General features: G+C 42.3%; 1 protein-coding gene across 1 annotated transcript; it reads right to left on the bottom strand.

The window, feature by feature from the left end:
* Nucleotides 1–1674: 1674 nt before the first annotated feature.
* On the bottom strand, nucleotides 1675–25999 carry CHRNA3 (cholinergic receptor nicotinic alpha 3 subunit). Its single transcript, XM_023495792.2, has 6 exons — nucleotides 25861–25999; nucleotides 21615–21754; nucleotides 21453–21497; nucleotides 16108–16217; nucleotides 13286–14297; nucleotides 1675–2932 (listed from the first exon to the last, which is right to left on the bottom strand). Exons 1-6 carry the CDS (start codon nucleotides 25919–25921, stop codon nucleotides 2804–2806), a joined length of 1497 nt encoding a protein of 498 aa, XP_023351560.2. The 5' UTR covers nucleotides 25922–25999; the 3' UTR covers nucleotides 1675–2803.
* Between the last annotated feature and the right edge of the window lie 1502 nt (nucleotides 26000–27501).

A 27501-nucleotide genomic window follows, 5' to 3' on the forward strand; every position in this document is an offset into this window, starting at 1 on the left:
AGGCACAGATGGGTTGCCATCTGTATTCTGGAGGGAATATTCAAATCTATGAGATCACAGAACTGTGGGCATATTGGAACTGTTTAGCACTGACATGCCTGGAAGTCTTAATGGCATTCCCACCCTCTGTGACTTTAAAATGTTTCAAGTACAAATAAAATTCATAAAAATGTGTCTCTTGAATAATGGAGAAACCAGTCACTTATTTTCTGCAGTTTTGCATGCTTTATTTGTGCACAGGAAAACAGATTTTAATTCTGAGGAGAAAGAGAAGAGTAACATAGTCTCTGGATCATTAGCTTTCTCTTTACAGTCAAGATGGCAGACTAGGGAGGGTTAAAGTGGGGTTGAGGTGCACGCTCCGATAATAGTATTAGATGCCATTTTCTCCTCTGGATATTAAGCAACTTTGACTAGAGGTTAATGAATTCCACTAGATTTGGCAATTCTAGGAATGATGGGAATTATAAACTCCATTGTAGGGGATTTTCACTTTTTTATGGGTTGTAAACCCCAGTGGCAACCTGCTGAAACCTATGGAACAGTTCCCACAATCCTGTTTTTAAATAATAGAAGGAACTGCTAAAAATTCCGAATAGATATTAGGGAAAATAAAGATTTTTTTCCCATCCCAGTTTGAGGACTCTTGAGGACCAATTTCAGATCCCTGTACCTGACGTAGGTACAGAAACCCCTGACCTCTGAGGAAAGTTTAGCCCAAAGGCAATTAAGAAAAAATTGATTTGGGGAGCAGGAAAAGAGTTATGTAAGAAAGGCACAGCCGAACCCCACTTGGGAAAAGGGAAATTCATGAACTTTCTTGGGTGGATGGAGTGTTTGTAGAGCAAATCTCTTTCTAAATAAGCTTACAGTTCAGTTACAGAAAAGAAGGAATCCTAAGGTGAAGACTTTTCTAAATGCACACGAGATGCTCAGTGAATGCATGTTGAATCTAATTGGACCTTTTGGGGAAGTGAATAGTTGCCCCCAGTTTCATGGATGTGAATTCCCACATATAATATTTCTCCCTTATGAAGGCCCACACATAAAATGCAAGCTCCCCAAGGGCAGAGACAGGGCTATTCTTGGTCTTTGTATTACCACGTAGACCTAAGGGATAGCACAGGAGAGGAGTTTAATAAATTTCTGTTGAGTTGGTTGATTGATATTAGTGGGGGGGAGTCCTGTTTTCAGTTCTCATCCCATCAAAGGTTCCCCTTATTCCTTGTTTTAAATCAGAGGTAGACATAGAGCTCACAGGACTACAGATGGGGCTTGTCCAAGTCCCTTCAGAAAGGGAAACCGAGTAAGAGGCAAGCTCCACCACTTAGATTTAAGCCTCTTTCCAGGCAACCTTGGACACCATCTGGGTGCTGGACTCAACCTTGGACAATTCCCTCAAGCTTTTTGTCCAAACCAGTTTGTAAGACTATAAATAACATTTACTCTGAAGGTTTGCGTTCGAAGGTTTGTTGCTCATTGTTCAATGGGAGGGAGAGATAACAAACGTTTGTGAAAAGAAATAAACACATTTTTATAAGATTGTTAGTTACTTGTAATAAATATCAGTAAACAGAATTTCTTTAAGGGGAGAAGTTTCCTCACCAGAATTCTTAATAAAAAATAATGATTAAAATGATTATTATTTTACATGATAATTATATAATTATTACCTTATATAATGATTATTATGTTATAATGAATGATTATTAAGTGCTTTAAGTTTTGCAAAGCCATGTACAGGTTATCTCATTTGAGTCTCACAATAATGTTTGTGAAGTAAGTGTTTCATTATGGATTTATTATGTGGGTGAGGATATCAAGGCAGAGATTAAATGGCTTGCTAGTATGTCTTACTGACTCCAAATCTAGCCTTCTAACACTGTGCTACCTTGCTGTTTAATTATACCACTGAAATCACAAGTCCTGCCAAATGCCTCCAAACTCTGTCAGGGTTTCCTCTCTAGTGATCTTCTCTTAATCATTGAAGTATTTGGAAAAGGCTCTTTCACATCCTCCAGGAAGCCTTCCCTGGCCACCTCCTGCCAGCAGACACTGAATTACCTCTTTACAAATTTGCACTGTCCAGATCTCCCTTCTTTCTGTTCTGATCACAATGGATCATTAAGACCTGAGTTCATATCATGGCTTACTTAATGTTGTGGGGCCCTGGTTTCCTTGTTTGTAAAACAGAAGGGCTGGATGCTAAGATCCCTTCCAGCTTTAAATCTGTGATCTGATAACTGTTAGGATCCTTTCATTTGTCTATCTCTGATCCTTTGCTTATTTATGTATATAAACTTGTTCCCTATTAACAGGTAAGCTCTTTGAAGATGGAAATTGTTTTTTCATCCTTATTCCCCCAAGTGTCTCGCACTTAATAAAATTTTGCTAAATTGAATTATGCTAAATATACAAAATTTCCACATAGAAGAATTAAGCTTTCCAATTTTTATTTGTTATTTTCCTCATGTTAGATTATTTATGATATTTGGTTATCCATACTCTTTGATATAAGGGATAAACATGTTAATACACTTTTTTTTCATGGTGCACACTTGAGTGTAGGTGGTGTTATGGTGTCATGGGGGAGTGAAGTGAAGAGTATTAAGATGGAAGTTAAAAAGGAAAGTTTACTAGCCAAAAACAAAGGAGGTATGTGGATGACAGTAGTATTAGAGACACGTCTGTTCCCTTAAAGAAAGATGGCAGACAGAGTGAGCTCTTGGACAATGGAACAGGAGCAGGTCAAGCTTTGGCAGGGAGAGTCACAAAGGCCTTCCTGACTGATGTGATCCTGCGGCTATACGTCATCTCCAATCATCAGAGGCTGCAAAAACAACCCTGCTGTTCCTAAAATACAAACCAGAATGAAAATCCACAGGAAGATGCGGTCGATGACCATGGCAACATATTTCCAGTCATCTTGAATCTGAAAAAACACAAGTGTAAACATGAAAGCCAAAAAAAAATTCAGTTTAGGAGCTTTCCCCGATCTCTTCTTCCTTTCCCCAACTAGTCACGGCTTTTCCCCTTTGGGCTCACTTAGCATTTTGTCCCCTACTCTGGTCTGGGTCTGACTCAAGCTGGGTTCTGGTCATATAGGTTCAATATAATAATGATTAACATATACATAGTGATTTGAGGTTTGCAAAGTGCTTTACAGATGTTATCTCATTTGGTACTCAGAACAAGCCTAGATAGTAGATATTATTATTATCCCCATTTTACAGATGAGGAAAATGAGGCAGCCGGTGCTTATGTGACTTGCCCAGGGTCAGATGTGTCTGACCATGGAGTTGAACTCATATCTTCATGATTCCAAGTTCAGCTCTCTATCTACTACAAAATGGGACACTCATAGGTCATCGAGCAGTTAAGAAAAAAAAAAAGTTTACTTAATTACAACAGGAACAAGGAAAGACATTAAAAACACTTCAAGTTGCTTCAGTTGAGCAGTTCTCTTGCCTGAGGGTCCCATCGGGATCAGTGGCCAAGCCCCAGAATTCTCTCTTGGTTGCTTTGTATTCAGGTAATGAGATGGTGATGTCAACAGTAATAGGGAAGGTGGGAAGCCAGAAGGGTTCATGGGAAATAATAATAACAAAAAGCCTTTAGTCATTTGGGCCAACCAAATCTCAAGGAAGTCTCAGTGCCTTATAAGGAAAAAGTAATTTAATTTGCCCAGGAGTTAGGACATTGCTCCTGCACACAGACCCCTATGTAGTTGTTTAATAGTTGATTATTTGTTTTATTGTTGATTATATTGTTTTGTAGTTGATTAATTTTGTGTTGTGATATTTAGGTATTTTTCATATCCCTCACTAGATTGTAAGCATCATGAAGACTTAGCTAAACTATATGTACCCCCCAGTGGTGAGCACAGGGATCTGTAGATAGTAGAAGATTTATTAGAAAAGAAATGGGCACAGCTAGGTGGTAAGATGGATAGAGCACCAATCCAGGAACCAAGAGGATCTGACTTCAAATCCCTCCTCAACCACTCAATACTTAATGAGCTGTGAGATCTGACTGCCTCACCCCAAAAAGAAAAGAAATGTTTGGAAACAGAAACTTGGGTAAATATAATGACCAACCTCGATCCTGCAAAGAGTTGAGAAAATCGACCTCCCTTCCATCTTTGCAGAGGTGAGCGACTATAGGTGGGGAATATTGCATCTATTGTCAGATATGATTAATGTGTTTTAATTTGCTTTCCTTTTTCTTTTTAAAGCCTGTTGCTGATTCAAATAGCTTGCTGGGGAAGGGAGGTCTGGAATACCTTCAGAAATGAAGGTGATAAGAAAAAACTCAAAAGTTATCCATAATAGGATATTTTTAAAAGAAGAAATGTTTCTTTTTAGTAACATTTTCACTTGCTCAACAATTATTTATTAAGGAAATGCCAGGTACTGTGCAAAAGTAAGCCCTACGCTCAAGGAAATCGTATCACCTTCTAATGGGGGAGAATTAGGAGCAATTATTAACCTATTTTACAGTTGGGAAAATTGAGGCAAACAGAGTTTAAGTGACTTGCTCAGGGTTATACATCTAGTAGCCAGATTTAAATTCAGTTCTTCCTGCCACCAGGACAAGTACTCTAACCACTGTACCATCCTGTTGCCTCTTTAAGAAAGACAATGTGCTTTGTTTTGGATGTCTGAGTTTGAGATGCCTACAGGGCACTGATGTTCAAAGGGTAGGGATGTGGTGAGGGGAGAGAAAGTAGGACTGGAGATACAGACCCAGCAGTCCTGGACATAGAGATGATAATCCTTTGTGTATACTGAATAATGTAAAAAAGTAATGACCACTCTGGAGGATCGGAAATGACTTCGTTTTTATTTTTATTTATTTTTAATATTCACTATCTACATATCTAAATAGATCTATCTATCTAAAGATCTACAAACACAGCCCACATAAAGAAACACTCTTTGGGCAGATCCCCAGTCGTTTTTCCTACTAGAAGGGGATGCTGAGAACAAACGTCTGAGAAGCACTGTTCTAGACCTAAAGGAACGTGCCCTAGTTCCCTCATATGTGGCAGCCTCTTCCTCTCCTCTGTCCCATAGGATTTAACTGGTCTTCAGAGCTTCCCCCACAGACTTTTATTAGACAAGGAAAAGGTCAGACTTGGCTAGATTAAGCCTTTCCAGTCTGGTCTGAAACAAAAATGAATTAGATAAACCTGGACTTGGTTTCTTTGTGATTTAACGCCAGGAATACAAAAAAGGCCTATAAAGACTCTTATTTCTAAGTGTTAGATCCTATGGCTTCATCTTGTAGAGTCAAAAAAAAAAGCCTCAATTCCAGATCCTCCGACTCCACATCCATCATACAAAGGGATCTCCTTGATCAGTGAGGTAGGAGGCAGAAGGAATATTGTCACCCCCATATCTCAGGTGAGAATACTGAGGCTCTGATGAGTGGCAGAGCTGGGCCTCCAATCCGAGTCTGGTGACTTCAAGTTCAAGGTCTTTGGGCCCCTCTCCACCGAAACAAGCTCAAGATTAAATAATAAAGGAAAGGAAAAGGGTGACATTAATTCAGTGACCCAGGATAATTGGAAGGGACTTCAGAGATCACCTAGACTAGCCCCTTCCTTTTTTCCGATGAGAAAACCAAAGCTCTGAGTGGTTAATTAACTTGCCTGTGGTCATACAGAAATAGTTGGCAGAATCAGGATTTGAACCCATATCCCCTGCCTCCAAATCTAGCTATTTCTTCAACTGTACCATGAATGTGGACTCTGGAATCTTTTTTTTCCCCTGAGACAATTGGGGTTAAGTGACTTGCCCAGGGTCACACAGGTAGGACATGTTAAGTGTCTGAGACTAGATCTGAACTCGGGTCCTCCTGACTTCAGGGCTGGTGCTCTACCCACTGCGCCACCCAGCTGCCCCTATGGAATCTTTCTATGTCATTCGGTTGAAATCTTGTAGAATTTACTATTTTTTTAATCAGCATTTATTAAGCACCTACTGTGTTCCAGGCAGTGGGCTAAAGACTAAGGATAAAAAGAAAGGTAAAAGCTAGTTCCTGCCTTCATGGAGTTTTTAGTTCAACAAACAACTAGATGTAGACAGGATATAACAGAGTTAATCATTACTAGAAAGCCAGAAGCATTAAGGGTGATTGAGAACGGCTTCCTGGAGATGGTGGGATTTTGGGCCTTGGAGGAAGCCAAAGGAACCAGGAGAGAGAAATGGGAGGGAGGCCCTCCCTTTGGCCAGAGAAGGTGCTCAGGGGAATGGACAGCCAAGTCAGTGCCCTGGTCCCAGACCACATGGAGATGGAGGTCTGAGACCAAAAGGATAGGAGGGTGTATTTTTCATTTTCTTCCATTTTGGGGATGCTAACAGGAAGCCATCACAGGCAGCAGTCCCCCTCAGAGTTCATCTCTGACACCACATGATCCTGGTAAAGGATTTAGCCTCTTGGGGTCTGTTTCTAAGTTACAGAGCCCAGACTGATGTACATTAGTCACAACTGGCTTCTTAACTTTTTTGGACGTCAGATTCTCCTTTGTCAGACTGGAACCCTTCCCAGAATCATGTTTTTATATAATACATAATATGGCAAAGAAGCCAATTATATTAAAATAAGTCACCAAAATATCTGTTAAAAACAAATTTAGTAAAGTAAAACACAGAGTATTGCAAGGAAGCCAATTATATTGAAACAACAGTCACTAAAATATCTGTTAAAAATAAATTTAGACTCTCTTACAACCTACCTTAAGGAACCCAGGTTAAGAGCCCTGGGGTGAGCTTCAATGAAATAAGAGGCCCCATCAAACAAAAACTGGAAACTGAGTCACTCCCCTTCCTTCCTGAATGGTGGGCCCAGAACGGGGCAAGTTCACTGACATTTTACAGGCCGGGCTAGTCCCCTTTGGGTCTTCCCATTCAGAGCATCAGCCTCACATTCACAGGTAAGCAGGTATATGAAAGGTCAGCCACGATGCTGAGCCACAAATAGCAATGGATGAGAGGCAAATGGAATCCTGGACAGAGCTCCACTAACTGAGCCCAATCCAGCATCGACTCAACCCTTCCAATTAAAGGAGGAAGTCGGTGCTACTTTAATTACTCTCCTGGACAAGGCAGGAGCAAAGACTCAATGAGAGCTGAGATTTAGCAAACAACGGCAATGGCAGAAACCTGGAATCCAGGCGTTCAATTACTCGGTCAATGAAAGGGAGAAAAACCCTCGGGTCGGCCCCAAAATGAGTTATTTTGCTCCCTCTAGGCCTTAGGCTCAATATCTGCCAAGGTCTAATTATCTGCTTTAATGGCCATAAAATAAATTATAGAAAAGCCTGAAGCTTGGGGTTTTTTCCCTGGAAGCTATTTTTAATACTAGCATCTTGAATAGAGGAAGATTTGCAGTTAAGACCCCGAGTTCAAATCCAGATTCTCTCAGTCTAACTCTCCCCCTATTATTTTGCATTATTTTGCCTATCTAGGGCAGCTAGGGAGCGCCATAGTGTACCAGGTCTGGAGTTAGGAAGGCTCATCTTCCTGAGTTCAAATCCGACCTTGGACACTTCTAGCTGTGTGACCCTGGGCACGTCACTGATCCCTGTCTGCCTCAGTTTCTTCATCTGTCAAATGAATTAGAGAAGGAAATGAACAAATCACTGCAGTATCTCTGCCAAGAAAGCATCAGACATGACTGAAACTGAATCTCATATTTTGGTGAGGCAACAAGCTATCATGGATAGAGAGATGAGTTCAAATTCTGCCTCTGACACATGCTAACTGTATGACTCTGGGCAAGTCACTTAGCCTCTCATTGGTCCAAGCCCTTCTAAGACCTAATTTCAGAGGAAGTGCTCATCTGCACTTGACAAGAATTTCCTAGTCCAAAATTCTCCAAACTAGAAATTGTAAACTCCAGGTAGCAAAACTCCTGTGTGCTGTCAGAACTATTTGAAAATGTAGCTGGAAATAAATAAATAAATAATATAAATATTATATTTAATTATTTTTATAATTAAATTGTATATTATTATATTTAATATATTAACATATAATTATATATAATAATTATTAAATATTCTATATAAAATAAATAAGTAAATGAATATAGACAAGCAAAATAAATGAATGAATGAATATAAATAAATAAAAATATGAGAGAGCATAGATAATGTGTAGTTTTTTTAATATGACACTGGGCTCTAAACCATATTCATATTGTATTATGTCAATAGGAAGCAAGTTCACTAAAGGTAGGGACAATTTATTTTTTGTCCTTGTTTTCTCCAGTGCCTGACACATGGTAGGTGTTTTCATAAGGGTTGTTGAATAGCATAATTTCTCAAACGAACAAATAGTCTGTCTCTCATCTCTTCCCACGTCCCAACAAATTCTAGCAAGCAGAAAACTCTCAATGAAGTCAACAGTAATACTCTATCAAGGTACTTTAGTTTAAGAAATGTTGAGAAAGGACAAAAAATGTTAGAAGAAAAATTATATTTCTAAATATCCAACAAAAAAAAAGATAGACATGATATCAATGAATTGGACATGACGCTAAAAAGAAAAAATACATAGAAAAGCAAAAACATACACAAAATAGATATTCTGACAAAAGACAGATATCCAAAATTAAAAACAAAACCCCCCAAATAAATGAAATTAGGAATTGATTTTTTAAAAAAGAGGTGGGAGAGAGGAAATAATTTCTTATATAGCACCTACTATGTGCCAGGTACTGTGCTAAGTGCTTTTTATAAATATTATGTCATTTGATCCTCACAATAAACCTAAGAGGTAAGTACTCTTATTATCCCTCTTTTACAATTTAGGAAACCAAGGCAAACAGGTTAGGTGACTTGCCCAGAGTCAGGTAGCTGGAAAGTATCTGAGATCATGTTTAAGCCTGACTTCAGGCCCAGGTGAATCCATTGTTCTAGCAGCTGCCACTAATAAAAACTAATACAACGTGCAAACTATTGGATAATTTGATCAAAAAGAAAAGAAAACTGTTTCTAACACACGGATACGTATGGAACTGCAGATGATATGGTTATATGGGAATTCTACCCACAAATAGGAAAGTAACTTTTTAAGGCCAAAATCTGACAATAACCAGCTTGGATGGAGAGTTGGATTTGAATCCCAGTTGTGCTAGCCAAGAGCCCCAACTAACCAGCCTGGAGCTCAGTTAGTTAAGTGAATGATGTGGATTCTATTTCTAAGGGGCTTCTAGTTTGGGGTTTTCTCTCTATGACAGGGAACAGGGTGGGAGAGGGGCCATGTTCTATAGAAAGAGTTGACTCATGACCATGTATAAATGTTCTAGACCAATAGAGGAGGAGTAATGATCGGTAATCTCATAATGCTATTAAAATTTGCAAAGCTCTTCACAATTATTACTGCTTTTGAGTCTCTCAATGACCCTGTGAAGTAGTTAACAGGGTACCAGAGCTAATGCCTTCTCTTTCCTCCTAAAGGTCAGACGTGGGATTTGAGTCCAGGGCCCAGCTCCATCTTTTACATGACTATCTCAAGTAAGACAATCATCACTGCCATCTTCAAATTCGTTTGCTCATGTAAAATGGGGATAACGTATTACCTTTCCCGTATAATAGTGGTGACTCTCTGTGACTGTAAAACATGACAAAATTCAGTTACTTGTGAGCTGATGAGCACCAGTGCTAGCTTTCAAAGTTCTCCTGCCAAAGATTTGCCACTCCTCTGAAGAGAGTACTGCAGAGCTCTTCTACCAATATAGAATATAATTCCCTTTGATTCAGATTTGAAAAGGTAGAACAAGAAGCACCATCTCTAGCTGGAGCTCCTTTGATTCACTTCAACAAGTGCTTTTTAGCTACATTTTATGAAAGGCAGGTTGGAGTCATTGTTAAAGAGTTGAGCTCAAAGCCAAGAAGTTCTGGGCTCAAGTGTGACCCAAGACTGTGTGACCCTTGACTCTGATCAATCAGAAGTTGCAGACAAAGAAGCCACCTGCATTGGTCCAGGGATTACCCCTAATGCCCATGACTATAAAAATGGACTGAATCTGTGGGGGTTGGTTTGATGGGACAAAGCAGCCTCTAATTTAGTAGTGTCAGTGGCTAATTCTTCAGAAAAACCCAGAGTCCTAATTAGCATCTCATCTCCTGGCTTCAAATAGATTTCTCTTGAACTTTCACACCCAAACAAAAGAATATCCAGGAGACATTTTTTTTTTTTAAAACAAACTCCATTATGAAGATTGCACTAGGAACAGGGATTAGTCTAGTAATCAGTTTTTTGTTATTAAGCATCCTAAGGCTGAACTAATTAATTTTGAAGGCAAAAACATCTTGTAAGATTACCAGAAATGACTTGGGTAACCTGGGGGTAAAATAAATGCAAGAGCCAGATGTTGAATTAGTTGGTTGGAAAGTCTCTTCCATATTCCTGTCCCTCTCCCTTCCTTAGAGTTCAGATGCCTCTTTCTTTCTTCAGGCTCTGATGGACTTTTAAAGTCCTGCCAAACCTACTCCCCACCTTTACCATCTTCTTAACCTAATTCTGCTTTACTCCCCATTTGAAAATCCCTCAATCCTGCAATTTGCCGAGGGGTATTTTTTGTATAGAATGCTCTATCTTCATCTCCACTTCTGTGTCTACAGAATTCTCTGCCCCTTTACCTTTGCCCCCCCTTCACCCCCTCCCCAATTCCCTGATTTCCCTCAAGATTCATCTCCACAATTACCAGTCCCCCACAGGCTGATAATATCTTCCATCTACTTGTAGATAACTTGCATGAACACAGCTGTTTACACATTGGCTTTGTCAGCTTATAATGTAAGCTCTTTGAGGAAAATGACTGTGTTTTTGCCTTTCTTTGTGCCCTTAGCATCTATCACAGCATCTGCCACATAGGAAGCGCTTAATCAATGCTTATTGACTATGTAATGGAGATAATAATAGAGATGAAAAAACTTGGGATCAGAGAAATGGGCTGATTTTTCCTCAAGGTCACACAGATAACAAATACTCTCTAGGAGGTTCAAACAAATCTAACCCTCCTTCCACTTGTCACTTGTGGGGCAAGGACCAACTGGTTCACAATTACATTTTATCAGAGACGAACTCAGCATCTCACCATCTCAACTTTCTGCACTGCTTCTTTCTTTTATTGTGGAATAACCTACATAATGCTATTTCAGAGTGTCATATCATATATTCTTTTGTTGGAAAGATGGGAAAGATGGGGTTGCTTCCCAGTGCTGTGAGGACCCCATGAAATAATGTTTGCCAAGAGCTTATCCTATATCTACCCTAGCATGCCCTCATATATCTGAGATTTCAATTCCTTGCTAAGCACTGTTGCTCTCTCTGTCCCAGGGGGAAGACCATTCTCCTTGGCTGAGCAAAGAGAAATAAAACAAGAACTGCGTGATTTTGCCTTCTCCTGGTTGCCACAATGTTATTGCTATAGTTTCTGTGGAAAGTTCAGGGTCTTCTGTCCTTGGGCAGCATGGTCTAGCAGGACCTGGAATCGGGAGACTGCTGGATTCTATCTCACCTCCATCATTTACTGGCTAAGAGTCTCTTTATTGAGCTTCTTTTCTCCTTATCTGTAAAATGGGATTAATAGCACTTTCCTCAAGAGCTGCTGTGAGAATCCAGTGCGATAATGCTTATAAAGGGCTTTGTATCTAAGACTATCTCAAAATGCTTTAAAAATGCCAGCTCTGCATTCCCGATAGTGATAAACTTCTCCTATGTGGCTGATATATCTTGATATATCTTTAGGACCCTTGGGCTTTGCCATCTACCCTGAAGCTCAATTCACCTACATGTGTTTCCCAATTAAAGTGTGAACTTGTTGAGATATTCTTCTTCTATTTATCTCCTGAGAACTTAGCACTATTACAATAAGCATTTAATAAACATTTTTTCATTCATTCATTCACATATTAAATGCCTTACATGTATGTAAAGTTCTCATAGCTGGAGTGGGCCAGGACAAGGGAAAGTAGTAAAAGTTTATAGAGAGCATCCCTTGCCCTCATGACACTTATACTCTACAAATTACTAAAACCTTTCTCATGGAGAACACCCCACAAAGTGGCACTTATACTCCACAAATTACTAACAAACCTTTCTTGTGGGGAACATGCCACAAGTTGGCACTTATACTCCACAAATTACTAAAACCTTTCCCATGGGGAAGATGCCACAATGTGGCACTTACACTCCACAAATTATTAACAAACTTTCCCATGGGGAACACGCCACAAAATGGCACTTACACTCTGCAGGTTACTAACAAACTTTCCTGTGGGGAACACGCCACAAAGTGGCACTTACACTCCACAAATTACTAAAACCTTTCCCGTGGGGAAGACACCACAAAGTGGCACTTACACTTCACAAATGACTAAAACCTTTCCTGTGGAGATGCTACAATATGGCACTTATACTCCACAAATTGTTAATAAACTTTCCCATGGGGAACACGCCACAAAGTGGCACTTACACTCTGCAGGTTACTAACAAACTTTCCTGTGGGGAACACGCCACAAAGTGGCACTTACACTCCACAAATAACTAAAACCTTTCCTATGGAGATGCTACAACGTGGTACTTACACTCCACAAATTATTAACAAACTTTCCCATGGGGAACACGCCACAAAATGGCACTTACACTCTACAGGTTACTAACAAACTTTCCTGTGGGGAACACGCCACAAAGTGGCACTTACACTCCACAAATTACTAAAACCTTTCCCGTGGGGAAGACACCACAAAGTGGCACTTACACTTCACAAATGACTAAAACCTTTCCTGTGGAGATGCTACAATATGGCACTTATACTCCACAAATTGTTAATAAACTTTCTCATGGAGAACACCCCACAAAGTGGCACTTATACTCCACAAATTACTAACAAACCTTTCTTGTGGGGAACATGCCACAAGTTGGCACTTATACTCCACAAATTACTAAAACCTTTCCCATGGGGAAGATGCCACAATGTGGCACTTACACTCCACAAATTATTAACAAACTTTCCCATGGGGAACACGCCACAAAATGGCACTTACACTCTGCAGGTTACTAACAAACTTTCCTGTGGGGAACACGCCACAAAGTGGCACTTACACTCCACAAATTACTAAAACCTTTCCCGTGGGGAAGGCACCACAAAGTGGCACTTACACTCTGCAGATTACTAACAAATTTTCCCATGGGGAAGATGCCACAAAGTAGCACTTACACTCCAAAAATTACTAACAAGCTGAGGAAGACATCACAAAGACCATTCATACCTCTTTGGCCTCGTTCTGCGCCTTCATATTTTCAGCAATGTACTTGACGCTTTCGATTGCATCTTTCATTTCTGGAGACAGAACTGAGAAGGAAAGCATGGCATCCACGGATTCCGAGCTGGCGCTCCTTGGAAGGTTGGAGCTCAGGTTGGAGAGCTTGATCCTCTGGTGGCGGCAGACGCCACATGCCCCATCCTGACAAGTCGATCCCCCCTTGCAACATTTTGCTTCTGAACCCCTGAAGCAGTTGAGGTTGGAGAGCTCAGCGCTAGAGAATGGCCTGCACTTCTGAGAAGCCTCCTCGCTGCTGGCAGGTCTGGCCATGAACATGATTTTGGGCAGCCAGTTCAGGAATATGGTCTTCACCCATTGGGGCATCGTATGGGTCTTGGGGGTACGGTAGTGTACGTTGAGAACAAAGACGGTAATGACGATAGAGAGGGTGACAAAAATCATGGTGAACAGGAGATATTCCCCGATCAGGGGAATGACCAGAGATGTGGAAGGGATGGTTTCAGTGATCACCAAGAGGAACACGGTTAGGGACAAAAGGACCGAGATGCAGAGGGTCACTTTCTCCCCACAGTCAGAAGGCAGATAGAACACCAGTACCGTCAGAAAAGAAATCAGGAGGCAGGGAATGATCATGTTGATGGTGTAGAACAGAGGCAGGCGCCTGATGTAAAGAGAATAAGTGATGTCAGTATAGATCTCATCACAGCAGTTGTACTTGATGTCATGTTTGTACCCAGGGGCATTGATAATGGCCCATTCACCACTTTCCCAGTAGTCTTTGAGGTTCATCGAGGAGCCAATCAAGACCAGGTCGATTTTAGCTTTATCATAGGACCAGGAACCAAACTTCATGGTGCAATTTTGGTAGTCAAATGGGAAGTAAGTTACGTCAATTTTGCAAGAACTCTTAAAGATGGCAGGAGGGATCCAAGTCACTTCTCCTGTGTATTTCAACAGGGCCTTGGTCTTGTCATCAACTTGGAAATCCCCAACTGCACTGTAGGAACAAAAGGAGCACAGGAAAGAATCACAATGTGACTCAGCCTATCAAGAAATTTTTGTTTATTTTTTATTTTGAACAAATATTTTATTGAATACTTAAAAAAATTGGGGCAGCTAGGTAATATAGTGAATTTAGTGCCCAGCCTGGAGTCAGGAAGACTTGTCTTCCTTAGTTCAAATTCAGCTTCAGACACTTAAGCTGGGTGAGGCTGGGTGAGTCACTTAACCCCGTTGCTTCAGTTTCCTCATCTATAAAATGAGCTGGAGAAGGAAATGGCCAACCACTCCAGTATTTCTGCCAACACAACCCCAAATGGAGTCATGAAGAGTGAAATGGCCAAACAAGATGACATCCATAATGATGCCCTGTATCAGTGAAAAAAATGTTCAACTGTATTCAGTGTCTTCTTAAGTATTCAGGGAATTATATTTACTTCAGATATGTTTTGTTCTTTCTTATATGTTGCTTCCCCCAAATAGAATGTAAGCTTTCTGAAGGTAAGGCCAATTTTATTTTCTTTTTGTGTTCTCAGGGTCCAGAGCCTGGCACATAATAGAAACTTAAATAAATTTATATTTTGTTGATCAGAATGGTAAACTCATAGCCATTGGGAAAGCTCAGTTATCCAGAGCAATATTTTGCCTAAGGATTCTGGGTAATGGGAAGATGACTATAACAATAGTAAGGGCTTCTAGAGGATGTTGTGTTGCATTGACAATGCCTGAAACATGCAAGGCCTTTGAGTGGAGGCTAGATAGTCACTTGAACTTGCTCACTAGTCACTGTGGGTTAGTGGAAAGGGCATAATATTGGGAGTTCGGGCATCCAGGTTCTAAGTTCCAATTCTATCACTGACTCATTGGCTTCTCTCTGGGATTGTTTCTTCTTTTGAAAAATCAGGAAGTTTGACTGGAGTAACCCTCCCCAAAGCCTATTCTCCAGATCCCTGGTCTTTCAGAAGAAATCATACTATTTCCCTATCTGAAATGTGAAGTATGAAATTAAGTGTGTTATTAAAATAGTCACAGGCAGAAATTTTTTTGGTATGGAAATAGCTTATTGATTTTGTCCTAAAATTTTCCTTTAAATCCAAGAGTGGTCTGGGGCAGACTGAGGTCATAGAATGTGGGTTCAAAACCAATATCTGAAGATTACTACTTATATGACCCTGGGTAAATCATCTAATTTCCTTGGGCCTCAGTTTCCCCCTGTATAAAATGAGAGGTTAGATTAGTCTAGGATCCTAAGATCCACAGTCCCAGACTCACCCCCATTCAGGAGTGTTTGGGCTGTGGCTGGCCCAGATGGGAGGCCACATCAGTCCTGGAAAATCATGTCCTTAATGTGCCAGAGCCCTGACCTTCTGGTGCCCGAGCCAGATTGGAGCCCCTGGTAAGATTGCAGAATGCTCCATTGCACAGACTTCTTTTGGGGAGAAAGTACTCAATTTCAGGTTGAGCTTTCTGCTGGGAACCATGGACAAGGGATGGCTGGGCAGACCCTTCTGACCTGGCTCTACCAAATGGTCTGGGATTTCCTGGCCAGAGGTGTTTCCTCCCCTGAGGAGAATCAGGCACTTCTATTTTAGGTTGGGTCATTGGCTTCCCCCAAATTTTTCTTGGTGTTCTGGTGGAAACACTGATGAATTTGGAGGTAGAGGCAGAGGATCTGGATTCAAAACATACCTTTACCAAACCACCAAAACCTCAGTTCCTTATCTGTAAAATGGGTTTAGAGTAGTCTCAGATGATTCTCAAGCCCCACTTCCAGTTCTAACTATGCTCCCTGACCCCAGCACCCTTACTTATTGTATAGCACAATGTCAGGCTTCCATATTTTCTGGGAGGGCACACGCATGAACTGAGCCCCATCATAGTCCGCTGGATTCCACTTCAGCTTGTAGTCATTCCAGATCTAAGACAAGGGAGAGAGTGTAAAGAAAGCAGTTGTACTCTTTCAGAATTCCTGTACCATAGGGATTTTCCTTCCCTCCCACCTAAACATTCCATGTATAGTACCTTCCTTCTCCTTCCCCTTTCATCTTGCTGCTACTATCCCTACATGGCTGTCCTTGGTCATATTCTATCCCATTTTCCCGCCATGACTTTGCATGAAGTGTCCCCCATGCTTGGAAGGCATTTCCTCCTCATCTCCATCTCAAAGAATCCCTTTCCCTTCAAGACTCAGCTCAAGCACCATCATGCCTCTCTTGATCCTTGCTACCAGGGCCCCCAAATTTGCACATATTTGTATTTTAGCTAATTCACATACAATCGCAAATATCTGTATCCTCATTAGGCACATTTTGTATGTATTTATGTATTTATTTATTGTTGTTCTTCCATTAAAACATCAGCTCCTTGAGAATAGGGTCTGTTTCATTCTTTGTACTTGTTTAGCACCTAGCAAAGTACCTGGCAAACAGCAGGTGCTTAATAAATGCTTGGTGATTGATTCTTCTTATTTTGGAAGAAGAGGCTATTATTGCTTCTCTGAGTCTGGGATACCTTAAGAGAACAGCGGCCTAAAGCAGCCTCCATGAGACCCCAGGCTCTGAGTGAGTGCTTTGGGGTCAGCTTGACAAAAGGCACATATACCCTGTGATTTTCTAAGTTTGTGAGGCAGCGAAATCCTTGCAATCTAGTGCAGTGACAGCTAGGCCTTGGCTTGGCCCAGAAGGGTCACTGGTAGGGCAGGCCATTATTTCTTGTCTGACAGCAGCTCTGGGCAGTATCTTCCCTGGAGGGAGTGTATGTGGACTCTGAAGTCACTGGCCTTAATTTAATAAGGATAAATTGCCCTGTCTCCTAGCTATTATTTTAAAATATCTCTTTATAGTAACAGGAAGGAGATCAGGGCTGGGTGGCTCTGCTCCTCCCAAACAAACAGAGGCTCCAAGCTGAGATTTCTCACTCAGTGACCCCTAATGGGAAAAAGTAGCCAGGAATGAGTGCTACTGGATGCCTTTCAGGGACAGTGGCCTTTTAGTTAAACCTACACCTGAACACAGATCTCACCCACAACATCCTTGACAAATAGCCATCCAGCCTCTGCTGGAAGGCCCCCATGAGGGAGAATGTCCCACCTGTCCAGCCAGCTTGTTCTCCTTTGGATCAACTTTCCTTATTAGGGAGTGTTCCCTCACATCAAGCCTAAATCTGCAATTTTCATCCATTTGACAAAGCCTTGATGGAGCGGCTGGATTTCCCTTCTCCCCTGAGCTAACTATCCCAATGAAGTTTCCTTTAACCCAAGGTTTTTGAATTATTTTTGTGTCACAGACCACACTAGCAGTCTGGGTAAATCTATGGATCCTTCTCAAAATAATCTAGAGAAAGAAATCAATCATAGTGAAATATAATTATGAAATCTTTTTTTTCAAAACCAAATTTTCATAGATTCTAGAATCAGAGCCCCTGCTTTCACTGTGTGAGCCTCTTTACCATCCATACTGTCTTCTTTGGGACATTCTATGGGGCATAACTGATAAACACTAGTTTATCAATGTCCTTCTTAAGCCATCATTCCCAGAAATGAACACAGTACTCTAAATGAAATTCAAAGCGGGCAGAGGATGATGGTATCAGTACTCCTCTTGGAAGATCTGTCCCTTTTAAGGAAATTCAAGATTACATGCGCTTTTTAAAGGACTGTTCTACCATACCATATGATTCCCCTCGTAGACTACTAAAACTCCTTAATCTTTTTTGGAACAATTTTGTCTAAGTCTTCTTTCCCCATCTCATACTTGTGTGGTTGATGTTTTCCTACCCATCTATGCCTACTGAATTTCATCTTATTGGATGCAGCCCAATGTTCTAGACTGGCAAGACCTTTTGGCATCCTGACTCTGCAGTCTAGCAGGCAGGTATCCCTCCTAGATTTGGGTCACCCACCCATCTGAGAAGCACTCCATTTATGACCTTGGATAAAGATCCAAGTCACTGCAAAAATGTGAAACATCACAGGCCATGTTTACGGCAAACCATTGGCCAGTTCTCTTTTGTATCTATTTGATCAACAATTTATTTGATCAAAAAAGTGTTTTTTCCCCTCTAAAATCTGGACAAACTTTTATCTACAGGATTTCTATCATCTACCGGATTGGGAACCCTATCAAAAAGGCTATAAGGTTTGATCAGCATACTTTGTTCTTGATGAAGTCCTGCTGATTCTTGGTAATCACTGTTTCCTTTGCTAAATTTCAGCAGGGGATTTCTGTTATGATTCATTCTAGAATTGTCCCTTTTGTGGCTCATGAGTAAAGAAGGCCAAACATAGAACACAATCTTAGAACATAGAATGTTCTGCCTAGAGGGCTCTTGAAACACAGAAAGTCTTGGTTGAAAGTGTCCTTAAAAACATAGAACTTTCTTTCCAGAAGAACTTTTTAGAAGGTAGAATACAGAATGTCTAAGTTAGAAGAACCCTGAGAAAAATGAACACCGATAGCTGAGAATGTCAGAAGTAAAAGGGTCCTTCCACCATGGAGGGATACAAATAGAAGGAACCTTTGAGACCATCAGGTTTAATTCCTTTAAATGACAGAGGAGAAAGCAGAGACCCTGAAAAAGGGAGGGAGCCTCCCATAATTCACTGCACATGGAGTGAGTGACAGCCTTTGCTTTGGGAGCCCCTCATGTGTGAACTGCAGTGCAATGACTGAGGATTTCAGAGACCAGCCTGTGAAACACACCTCCCACATCGCAGCCGGTGGTGGACCAGAAGTGCTGAATGCAATATGTATTGTCAGAAAGACATATAATGGGAGATGTACATACAACACTGCACTTTTTTGTTTGTTTGTTTGTTTTGCTAAAAGAAGCAAATTTTATCGATGATTGGGAGGGAAGGAGAGAAGAGAGTGCAAATTCTTAAAAGAGCATCAATTACACGTTTTAAAAAGCAGAATTTAAGAGTTAAGTCTCAATTTCCTACCAAATGAAGTTCATGTCCACGTGAGCACCCTGACTGTATAAATCAAGGCACCCTTGAAACTTGTAAGGGAGATTCGTACAATTTGTACCCCTGAAACAAACCAAGATTTTGCCACTAGATGTCAGCATTGACCAAGGGAAAGATTAATGCCCAGTCCCCTGGTGTCAAAACATTCGTCCTAAATGTCTTGTTTCTGGGCAAAACCAAGCGTTTTTGAACATCTTTGTGGCTGGAGTAAATGAAGCACTAGATTGCAAAAGGCCATCACTTCCCCTTTCCTCCCTGACAAAGGAAGTTCAAAATCAACCTTCTTTAGAATGGAAGTCCCTTGAGGGCAGGGATTGGGTTTTCTCCTTTCTTTGTATCCCCCAAACCTCCTTATCTCAGTGCTTGCCTAACACATAGTAAACATTTAATGAATTTTGATTGTCTTGATTGTTTGATTGAATTTGATTTAGTAAATGCTCACTGTTTATAGTGTGTCTTGAAGGGCAGTGTGGGGTAGTGAATAGACCTGCTTGTAATGTGTCCTATCAGTGCTCTAAACAACCTGAGACAGGAAGGTGCTGACCTGCATGGGTGAAGGGGCTCCTCCTGACCAGGAGGTTCCCTAGATCATTGAAATCACTGGTCTAATTCCTTTATTCATTCCTACTGTGTGCAGTCCACTGCATTTGGTGCTGAGGGAAAGAGGACATTTATGTTTACCTAATGGTAAAATCCCTGCCCTCGCCTAGGAATTGAGTAAGTTACATATACTTTAGAGAATGGCAGTTTAGACTGCTACTTATGGCTGGAGGTGAAAGTAGAAAGGATCAGTGAAAGCTTCCTGGAGGAGACTTTTATTCCGGGCTTTAAAGGATAGAGGTGAAGGAATTTTTAACTGCCAAGAGGAGAAAGGACATTCCAAACCCAGCAACTGTGTGGACAAAGACACTGAGGTAGGAAAGAACAAGGCATTTAAATCCAAGTATTCTCCTTTGGATCTTCTTGGTTCCCATCTTATGTAATTTCCTCTAACTGGAATGGTCTTCTGCACTCCCCTCACATCTACTCCCTCTCAAAGATTTAGCTCAAATGCCTCTTTCTCCAGGAAGCCCTCCCTGATCTGTCCACTCGAAAATGTTTTCTCATAAATTCTCAGACAGATTTAGGCAGCAACATAAAACTATAGAATCTCTCCATTTCCCCTCCTCTACAAGCTCCAAGAAGGCAGGAACCGTGCCTTATTCATTCCAGTGTAACCTCCACAACATACTAGATATTTATCAAATGTTTGTAGAATACACACTCAAGCCTCTGGATTTTTGGGATATTGAGGTTACATTATTTCCTGTTCTTTCCTCTGCCATTGATGAAGTAAACTAAAGACAGGCAACCCCTGGTGGATTACAAGGGCCAGACACCATCGAGTGCTCCAGATATGGACAACAACATATGTACCCCAGTAAGCACTGACAGGGCCCTAACTATGTGCACATAGTAGGTGTTTTAATATATGCATGTTGATCGATTGATCTTGATTCACAAGCCAAAAGGCAATTGAGTGTCCGGTATATAAAAAGGTCCTTTAAAAATGTCCTTGATTAATTGTTTTTGATTCACAAGCCACAAAAGAAATACATCCTCCCATTATCCTTATTTCCCCTATTCCTTTTAGTCCAATCCCCTGATTGCTATTCTTATCCCTGTTTTGGTATTGCTTTGTTAATTCTGGTCCTATCTCCTATTGTTCTCCTTCCTGTTTGGACAATCCTTTAGAACCTACTCCAGTTCCAGCTTCTCGTGCAAGCTCCAATTACTCTAGCCCACAGAAACTCACTCCTTTTTCTAACCAAACAGATTCCAAATAAGTGGAGTCGAAAGAAGAGCTTCCTATCCATGAGAGTAATGTCCAAGTGGAATGGGCCATTCCTCCCACTTAAGGAGGTATTCAAGCTACTCCTCCCCGTAATATAATGCCTTCTCTGTAAGGATGATCTCCAATTTATCTTCTCTATATCTTGTTTGTATTGTTGCCTGTGTTTCCCATGAACTCCTTGAAATTAGGGACTGTTTTAGCTCAATGACCCCCAGTTTATTTAGCACTTTATTTCACTTCATGTTTTATCCTTTTTCCTCAGGTAAGATGAGACTCTTAATGATGACTCTCTGACTGGACCTGTAGAAGGTTCCCAGTAAAGGGCAGGAACTGACTGATGGGTAACTCACGTGTTTCAGCCAGAGGTTGGTTTCCATAATCTGGTTAACTTCATCCTAGTCAAGAGATTGAGAAAAAAAAAGAGGAAGAAAAATCCTGGATTTGTATTGACCATGGAAAGCTCTTGCCCTTGTACCACCCTTTTAGAAATCAAGTCACTGCCCAGCACTCACCACTTTTACCAGTTGGGACATGGACACCTCAAATTGGATAATGACCGGGTCAGACACATTGGCTACCGGCCGGATGATTTCATTATAGCCCTGAAACAGCCGATTGAATAGACGATGCTCTGCTTCAGAGCCTCCAGCCCCTGTGGAAAAGATGGACATCATATTTTCTCATTTGGGTTTAAGAGCATCAGCTGCTCAATTATTAAAGAGGGGAAACAGAGTTAACCAGCACTTTACATGAAAAGCATTTGGCAGTTTTAGAGGACCGCAAGCTCAATATAGGGCATCTAGCTGGCTCAGTGGATAGATTGTCAGGAGTGGAGTCAGGAAGACTCTATTTGAGTTCAAATCTGGGCCCAGAAACTTACTAGCTGTATGGCCCTAGACAGGTCATCTAACCCTGTCTGCCTCAGTTTCCTCACCTGTAAAATGAACTGGAGAAGGAAATGGCAAACCATTCCAAGAATCTTTGCCGAGAAAACCCCTAATGGAGTCATGAAGAGTCAGACATGACTGAAAATGGCTGCACAACAACAACAAAAGTTCAGGGTGAGTCAACAGCACAAGTACAGCTATGTGCAGGCTACTGGGATTTATTATGAGAGGTAGTGTCCATAAGGGAGAAGGAGCTCCACTGTAATCAAATAACACCTGAAATACCCAAATACCATTTTGTAGAAAGGCTGGAAGGTGTCCTGGGAGGAGGGCAGCTGAGTGGTAAAGATACTAGGAATCATGGCATATCTATATATATCTATATCTATATATCTATATCTATATCTATATCTATATCTATCTATCTATCTATCTATCTATCTATATATAGCAGTTTAAAGAAGTGGGGATGTTTAGGGATGTTTACCTTGGACAAGTTTTAGTAATTGAATGAGACTCTTTTTCAAGTACTTAAAGGATTGCCAAATATAAGAAGAATTAACTTTCTTCTGTTTGGTCCCTAAGAACCAACAAGGAGCAAAAGATGTTATTACAAAGACTATATGATATGATTTTGTAGTAAGGAAAAACTTCTTAATAACATGAGCTATATGGTATTGGCTGCCTTGGAAGGGAGGAAAATCCCACCTCATGGGAGGTCTTTTAGTGGCCACTTTTCAAAGAAGTGGAAAGAGACTTCCTGTTCAGTCAAGGGTTGGATCAGCTGATTTCTACTTTTCCTTCTGCAGGCTCTGAAGTTTTATGAAGATATACTTGTATTTTGCTCATTTGCAATACAGTCATTGGCCACTTACCCAATTTTCTTTCCTTCAAGTAGTTAAAAACTGAGATGTGTGGTCTTTTTTTAAATGAATCACATGAAAACCAAAGAGAGTCAGAGCTGGAAGGGACATTAGAGGCAAGAGTTCTTGGAAATGTACAAAATGATTTCGTAAAAATATATATTCCTATATAGATATTCCTAATGATATACATTCCTTATAAGAGTAATTGTTATTCATAAACTATCCTTGTGTTTAAGGGTAAAATTTGGGTTGCAAGTTTTAACTCTGCTACTAAATTTATGTGTGACCAGAAAAGTCCTTTACCCTCTCTAAGCCTCAGTTTTCTTATCTGTAAAATGGAGCTGTTGGGCTAAAGGTCTCTCAACATCCCTTCCAGGAATAAAAATGTTAATTCTATGGATCTAATTCTTTAGAATCTTTATCAATAAGATCACATTCAATTGAACAAATATTTATTAAATGTGGGCAGTGAAAATAGAGGCCATGTAGATAATAAAGTACTAGAGTTTAAGCAAAAAAGAATTGGGTCCCAATCCTGCACCTGGACTTTTTGGCACCATGGACAAACAGCTTAACTCTTCTGAAGCCACAGGAAATTCTAGAAGATTATATTATAGATGATCACAATCTGTCTTAGTGAAGTGATCATTGATAGGTCTAGTATGACTCTCTTATTTTATACAGAAAGAAACAGGGCCAGAGAAGTGAGGCAGATTGCAGAAAGTCACAAGTAAGAAGGGATGAAGTCAGGATCTGAACCCAGGGCTTCTGATTATGGAGTCCACATGCTTTTTACTATATGATGCTGAAAGGAGTTGCTATATTCAGGGGATCATAGGGACTTAGTATATTGATGCACAATCAATGGGTTTGGGGCTGGGGATATAGTTTCACTGGGGATGGGGATGGGTTTTGGGGCTGGAGATGGTGATAATTGATCTAGCAACAATCCAGGGCTCCATGGCGCTTTAAGATATCAGAATGGGAGGAAATTTCAAGTATGGAGGAAGTCAGCTTAAGGTGCCTTTGAAGGAAGGGGAGGGCTTTGACAAATGGAGATACAGGATCATGGGAAGGGTGTCCACTCAGGCCTGGGAAACTGTGGGAAAAAAGGCACAGAGATAGGGAGAAGGCATCAAGAGACTAGAAGTCAAGCTAGAGACTCTCAGTCCCGAGACAGGTATGGGGAAAATGGTGGGAGCCAAGCTGTAGGGGGCTTTCAATGCCAGGACCATGAATTTATGTTTATTCATTAGACAGTGAGAAGGCAAGATAGACTTTTGAGCAGAGGAATGGTTTGGTCAGACTTGTACATTATGAAGATTACTTTGGCAGCCATACGAAGGATAGATTAGAGGGGGAAGAAATTGGATGCAGGAAGACCAGTGAGGAGGATACAATAGTCCAAGCGAGTGGGAATGGGGCCTGAGCTAGGGTGGTTGTGTATAAAAGTGAAAATAACACAGAGGGAGATTCAACAGAAATGGGCACAAATTGGATGTAATGGGTGAAGGATGGCAAAGAATCAAAAATGACTCCAATATTTTGAGCCTAAAAAGGATGGAAAAACAGAAATAGAGAAAAAAGAGAAACTAGAGGGGAGTGAAAGATTTTAGAGACAAGAGGAGTTCAGGTGTACGTGTTATATATAGAATTTGAGTTACCAGCAGGAAATTCAAGCAGAAATATGCCTGGTGGGCAGCTGGAGATATAGGTCAGGAGGCTGGGGGTGAGGAGGAGGATTTGGGAGTTATCTACAGAAAAATGGCAACCGTGAAGAAAGGAATGAATGAAATCACTTAGGGAGGGAACAACAAAAAAGAAGATGACTCAAGACAAATCTTTGCGGGGCACTTTCTTCCCCCCCCCCCCCCCAATCCCTGTAACAAGGTTGATCTGTCCTTGGTCCTGATCCTACAAAAGATCAGCTTCTGGAGTAGAGAACGCAAACACGTTGGGCAGGAGAGAATACTCTCCTCCACCAGTCACCAAGAGAGCAGGAAAGACAAAAGGCATTTGGTCATCTCTGTCTCTCTCTTATGTCTCTGTCTCTTTGTTTCTCTGTGTGTCTCTGACTATCTCTCTTCTCCTCCCTTTCCCCAGACCTAGTATCCACCAACATTTCAATTTAGTAATTCGGGTTCTTCTGGGGACTATTCAGACACAACGTCAGTCAACAAACACTATTAAGCGTCGACTCCGTCCTAGGCGCTGAGCTGAGTACTGGGAGCATAAAGAAAGGTCCCACTGTGTCCTTGCCAGGGAGCATCTCGTATTCTAACGGGCGATCCAACACACAAAATAACTATGTACCCACAAGTCCCACACGGTGTAAATAGAAGGTGAGCTCTGAGAGGAAGGCGCTGGCTGCCGGGAGGGGAGGGAGAGAACCAGGGCGAGCCTTCTCCAGGAAGGAGACGGGTGGGGAGCAGCACGATCTCCAGCCAGGGATCACCTTTGACCGATCCCAATAAAGAGGGGTCAGTTTTCTTTTTCTTAAGGCCCCGAAGGGCCAAACTGGGGACAAGCTGGGGGGGGGGGGGGCAGCGGAGGGGGGGATGTGGGTTCTGGTCAGGGGGAAACTTCCTGGAGATTCAGCACCCGCCCGGAACAGAACTGGCCATCTGGCCAGGGTTGTCCCGTTACTTGAGGCTGAAGTGACCAGGGAGGTGGGGAGGGGGGGAGGAGGGGTCTGGGAAGCCCCTAGCCGCCTTGGACTTCTGGGCTTTTCCCTAAAGCTCGACGTCCATAAGGAACACTACTAGCACCGGGAGCTCAATGAAGCTCTGCTAGACCGCAGTCGCTCAGGTCCCCCTATCTAACTAAAAGTCCTGCCTTCTCTCCGAGAGGCTGAGATTGGGTTCTTCCGGACTTTTCCCGAGCCCAGTCCCCAGGTTCTCCCCCTAGGTTCCCCTCCCCCACCCACTCTTGTCCCCTCATTCCTGGGTTGGAGCGGCCGGGCCGGAGAAGCAGGGGAACCTCCCTGGGGCCCGAGACTCACCCACCTGTGAGCAGGAAGGCCAGACCCGCCAGGAGGCAGCCGAGTCTCGCGCCGCCCGCGTCCATGGCCCCGTCCGTCTGTCCGCCGCTCGGCTGCACCTGCTGTAGTCCCCGGCAGCGCTCAGCTCCCGCAGCCCTCCCCCAGCCTGCAGCCCTGCGCGCCCCGCCCAGCCCCGCCCCAGCCTGGCCCGGGTCTCTGGAGGCCCCGCAACCCACGACGCCCCCGCGTGCAGGGCCGGAAGGGTTAAAGCTGGTGGTGGGGGAAAGAAAGGGGGCCGAGGCAAGAGGAGGGGCAGGAGAAGAGGGAGGACGAGGAGGAGGAGAAGAAGGAGGAGGAGGAGGGGGGAGGAGGAGGAAAATCGAGCGGGAGAACGGGAGGAAAAATGAGAGAAGAGGGAAGGGGAAGAGAAGAGGAAGGAAGGGGAGGGGAGGGAAGGGGAGAAAAAAGGAAGAGAGAAAAGAAGGCGAAGAGTAAAGGGATGAGAGTGGTAGATGGTGGCCAGGGGAGGGGAGGGACAGAAGAGGTGTGAGCAAAGGTATGAGGGGAGGCTGGGAAAAGGCTGAAAGTGAGGGAAGAGGCAAGGAACTAGAGAAGACTCTCTCTCTCTCTCTCTCTCTCTCTCTCTCTCTCTCTCTCTCTCTGTGTGTGTGTGTGTGTGTGTGTGTGTGTGTGTAGAGATGTATCTGCCACTTCCAAAATTCAATGTCCCTTGGCCAGGAGGGGGAGGGAGGCAGTCCCAGGGAGCTCCAGGACCTCACCATTCTTTGGATGCCCAGCTGGCTGTCCCATTGTGATACAGGTGCACCATTCCCCACGCCCCCCTTCTGAGGGAATCCCATGGGGCACTGAAGGGAAAGGGAGGTGGATACAGAGGGGGCTTGGCTCCGGGTCTGGCTGCCACTCATTGGCTCAAAAACGCAGAGCTGGGCAGCCTCCCTTCTCCTTCACAACTCTGGTCTTGTGCTCATTTGCCACCTGACTCCAGTTTTGAGGTGTAAAGAGAAGGAGGCGCTTTCTGCCAGGATCTGACTTTAGTCATACACACACAGGGCAGCCCTAAAGGCCATCCTCCCAGGAAACATTTCCTGTGGAGAAAGGGCTAAATATCCCCATCAACTGTCTCTCACAGGACAGGCAAGCCAGCCTAGCTGAAGCAGCAAGGCACCCTGGGGAAGAAAGGAAGGAGCATGCACCGGTCCAGCCAAACTCTACAACCTCCCGAACTGTCATCTCCCTCTAGACCCCAATGAAGGCACCCCAGAACTTTAGCCCCAAAGCCTGAAGAATAGCAATGCTTCTAGCTAGCTGGTGCAGGGAATAGAGTATTCACCTGGAGTCAGAAGGACCTGAATGAAAATCTAACCTCACATTGTGTGAACCTTGGGAAGCCACTTAATTTCTGTCTGCTTCAGTTTCCTCACCTGTAAAACAGGGATGACAATCCCTATCTCTCAGGATTGTTGTGAGGATGATATTTGTGAAGTGCTTAGCACAGTACCTAGAACATAGGAGGTGCATACATAATAAACGCTTATTCCCCACCCCCTCAGCCATCATCTTGGGAAACAACCCCGGTACACAGCCTAGTTATTCAGCTACTGAAGACCCAGAAGAGAATTCTTGCTACTAAAGTTTAAGGCCTTGT

The sequence above is a fragment of the Sarcophilus harrisii genome, chromosome 2 (assembly GCF_902635505.1).
Source record: "Sarcophilus harrisii chromosome 2, mSarHar1.11, whole genome shotgun sequence".
NCBI lineage: Eukaryota > Metazoa > Chordata > Mammalia > Dasyuromorphia > Dasyuridae > Sarcophilus > Sarcophilus harrisii.

Bases quoted from the DNA above. Each gene is read 5' to 3' on its own strand.
- CHRNA3 (XM_023495792.2), bottom strand. From the start codon at position 25,921: ATGGACGCGGGCGGCGCGAGACTCGGCTGCCTCCTGGCGGGTCTGGCC. The intron at 21,755-25,860 runs GTGGGTGAGTCT...TCTTTTCCACAG, and splicing joins TCTGGCCTTCCTGCTCACAG to GGGCTGGAGGCTCTGAAGCA. The intron at 21,498-21,614 runs GTGAGTGCTGGG...TCTCTTGACTAG, and splicing joins TGTCCCAACTGGTAAAAGTG to GATGAAGTTAACCAGATTAT.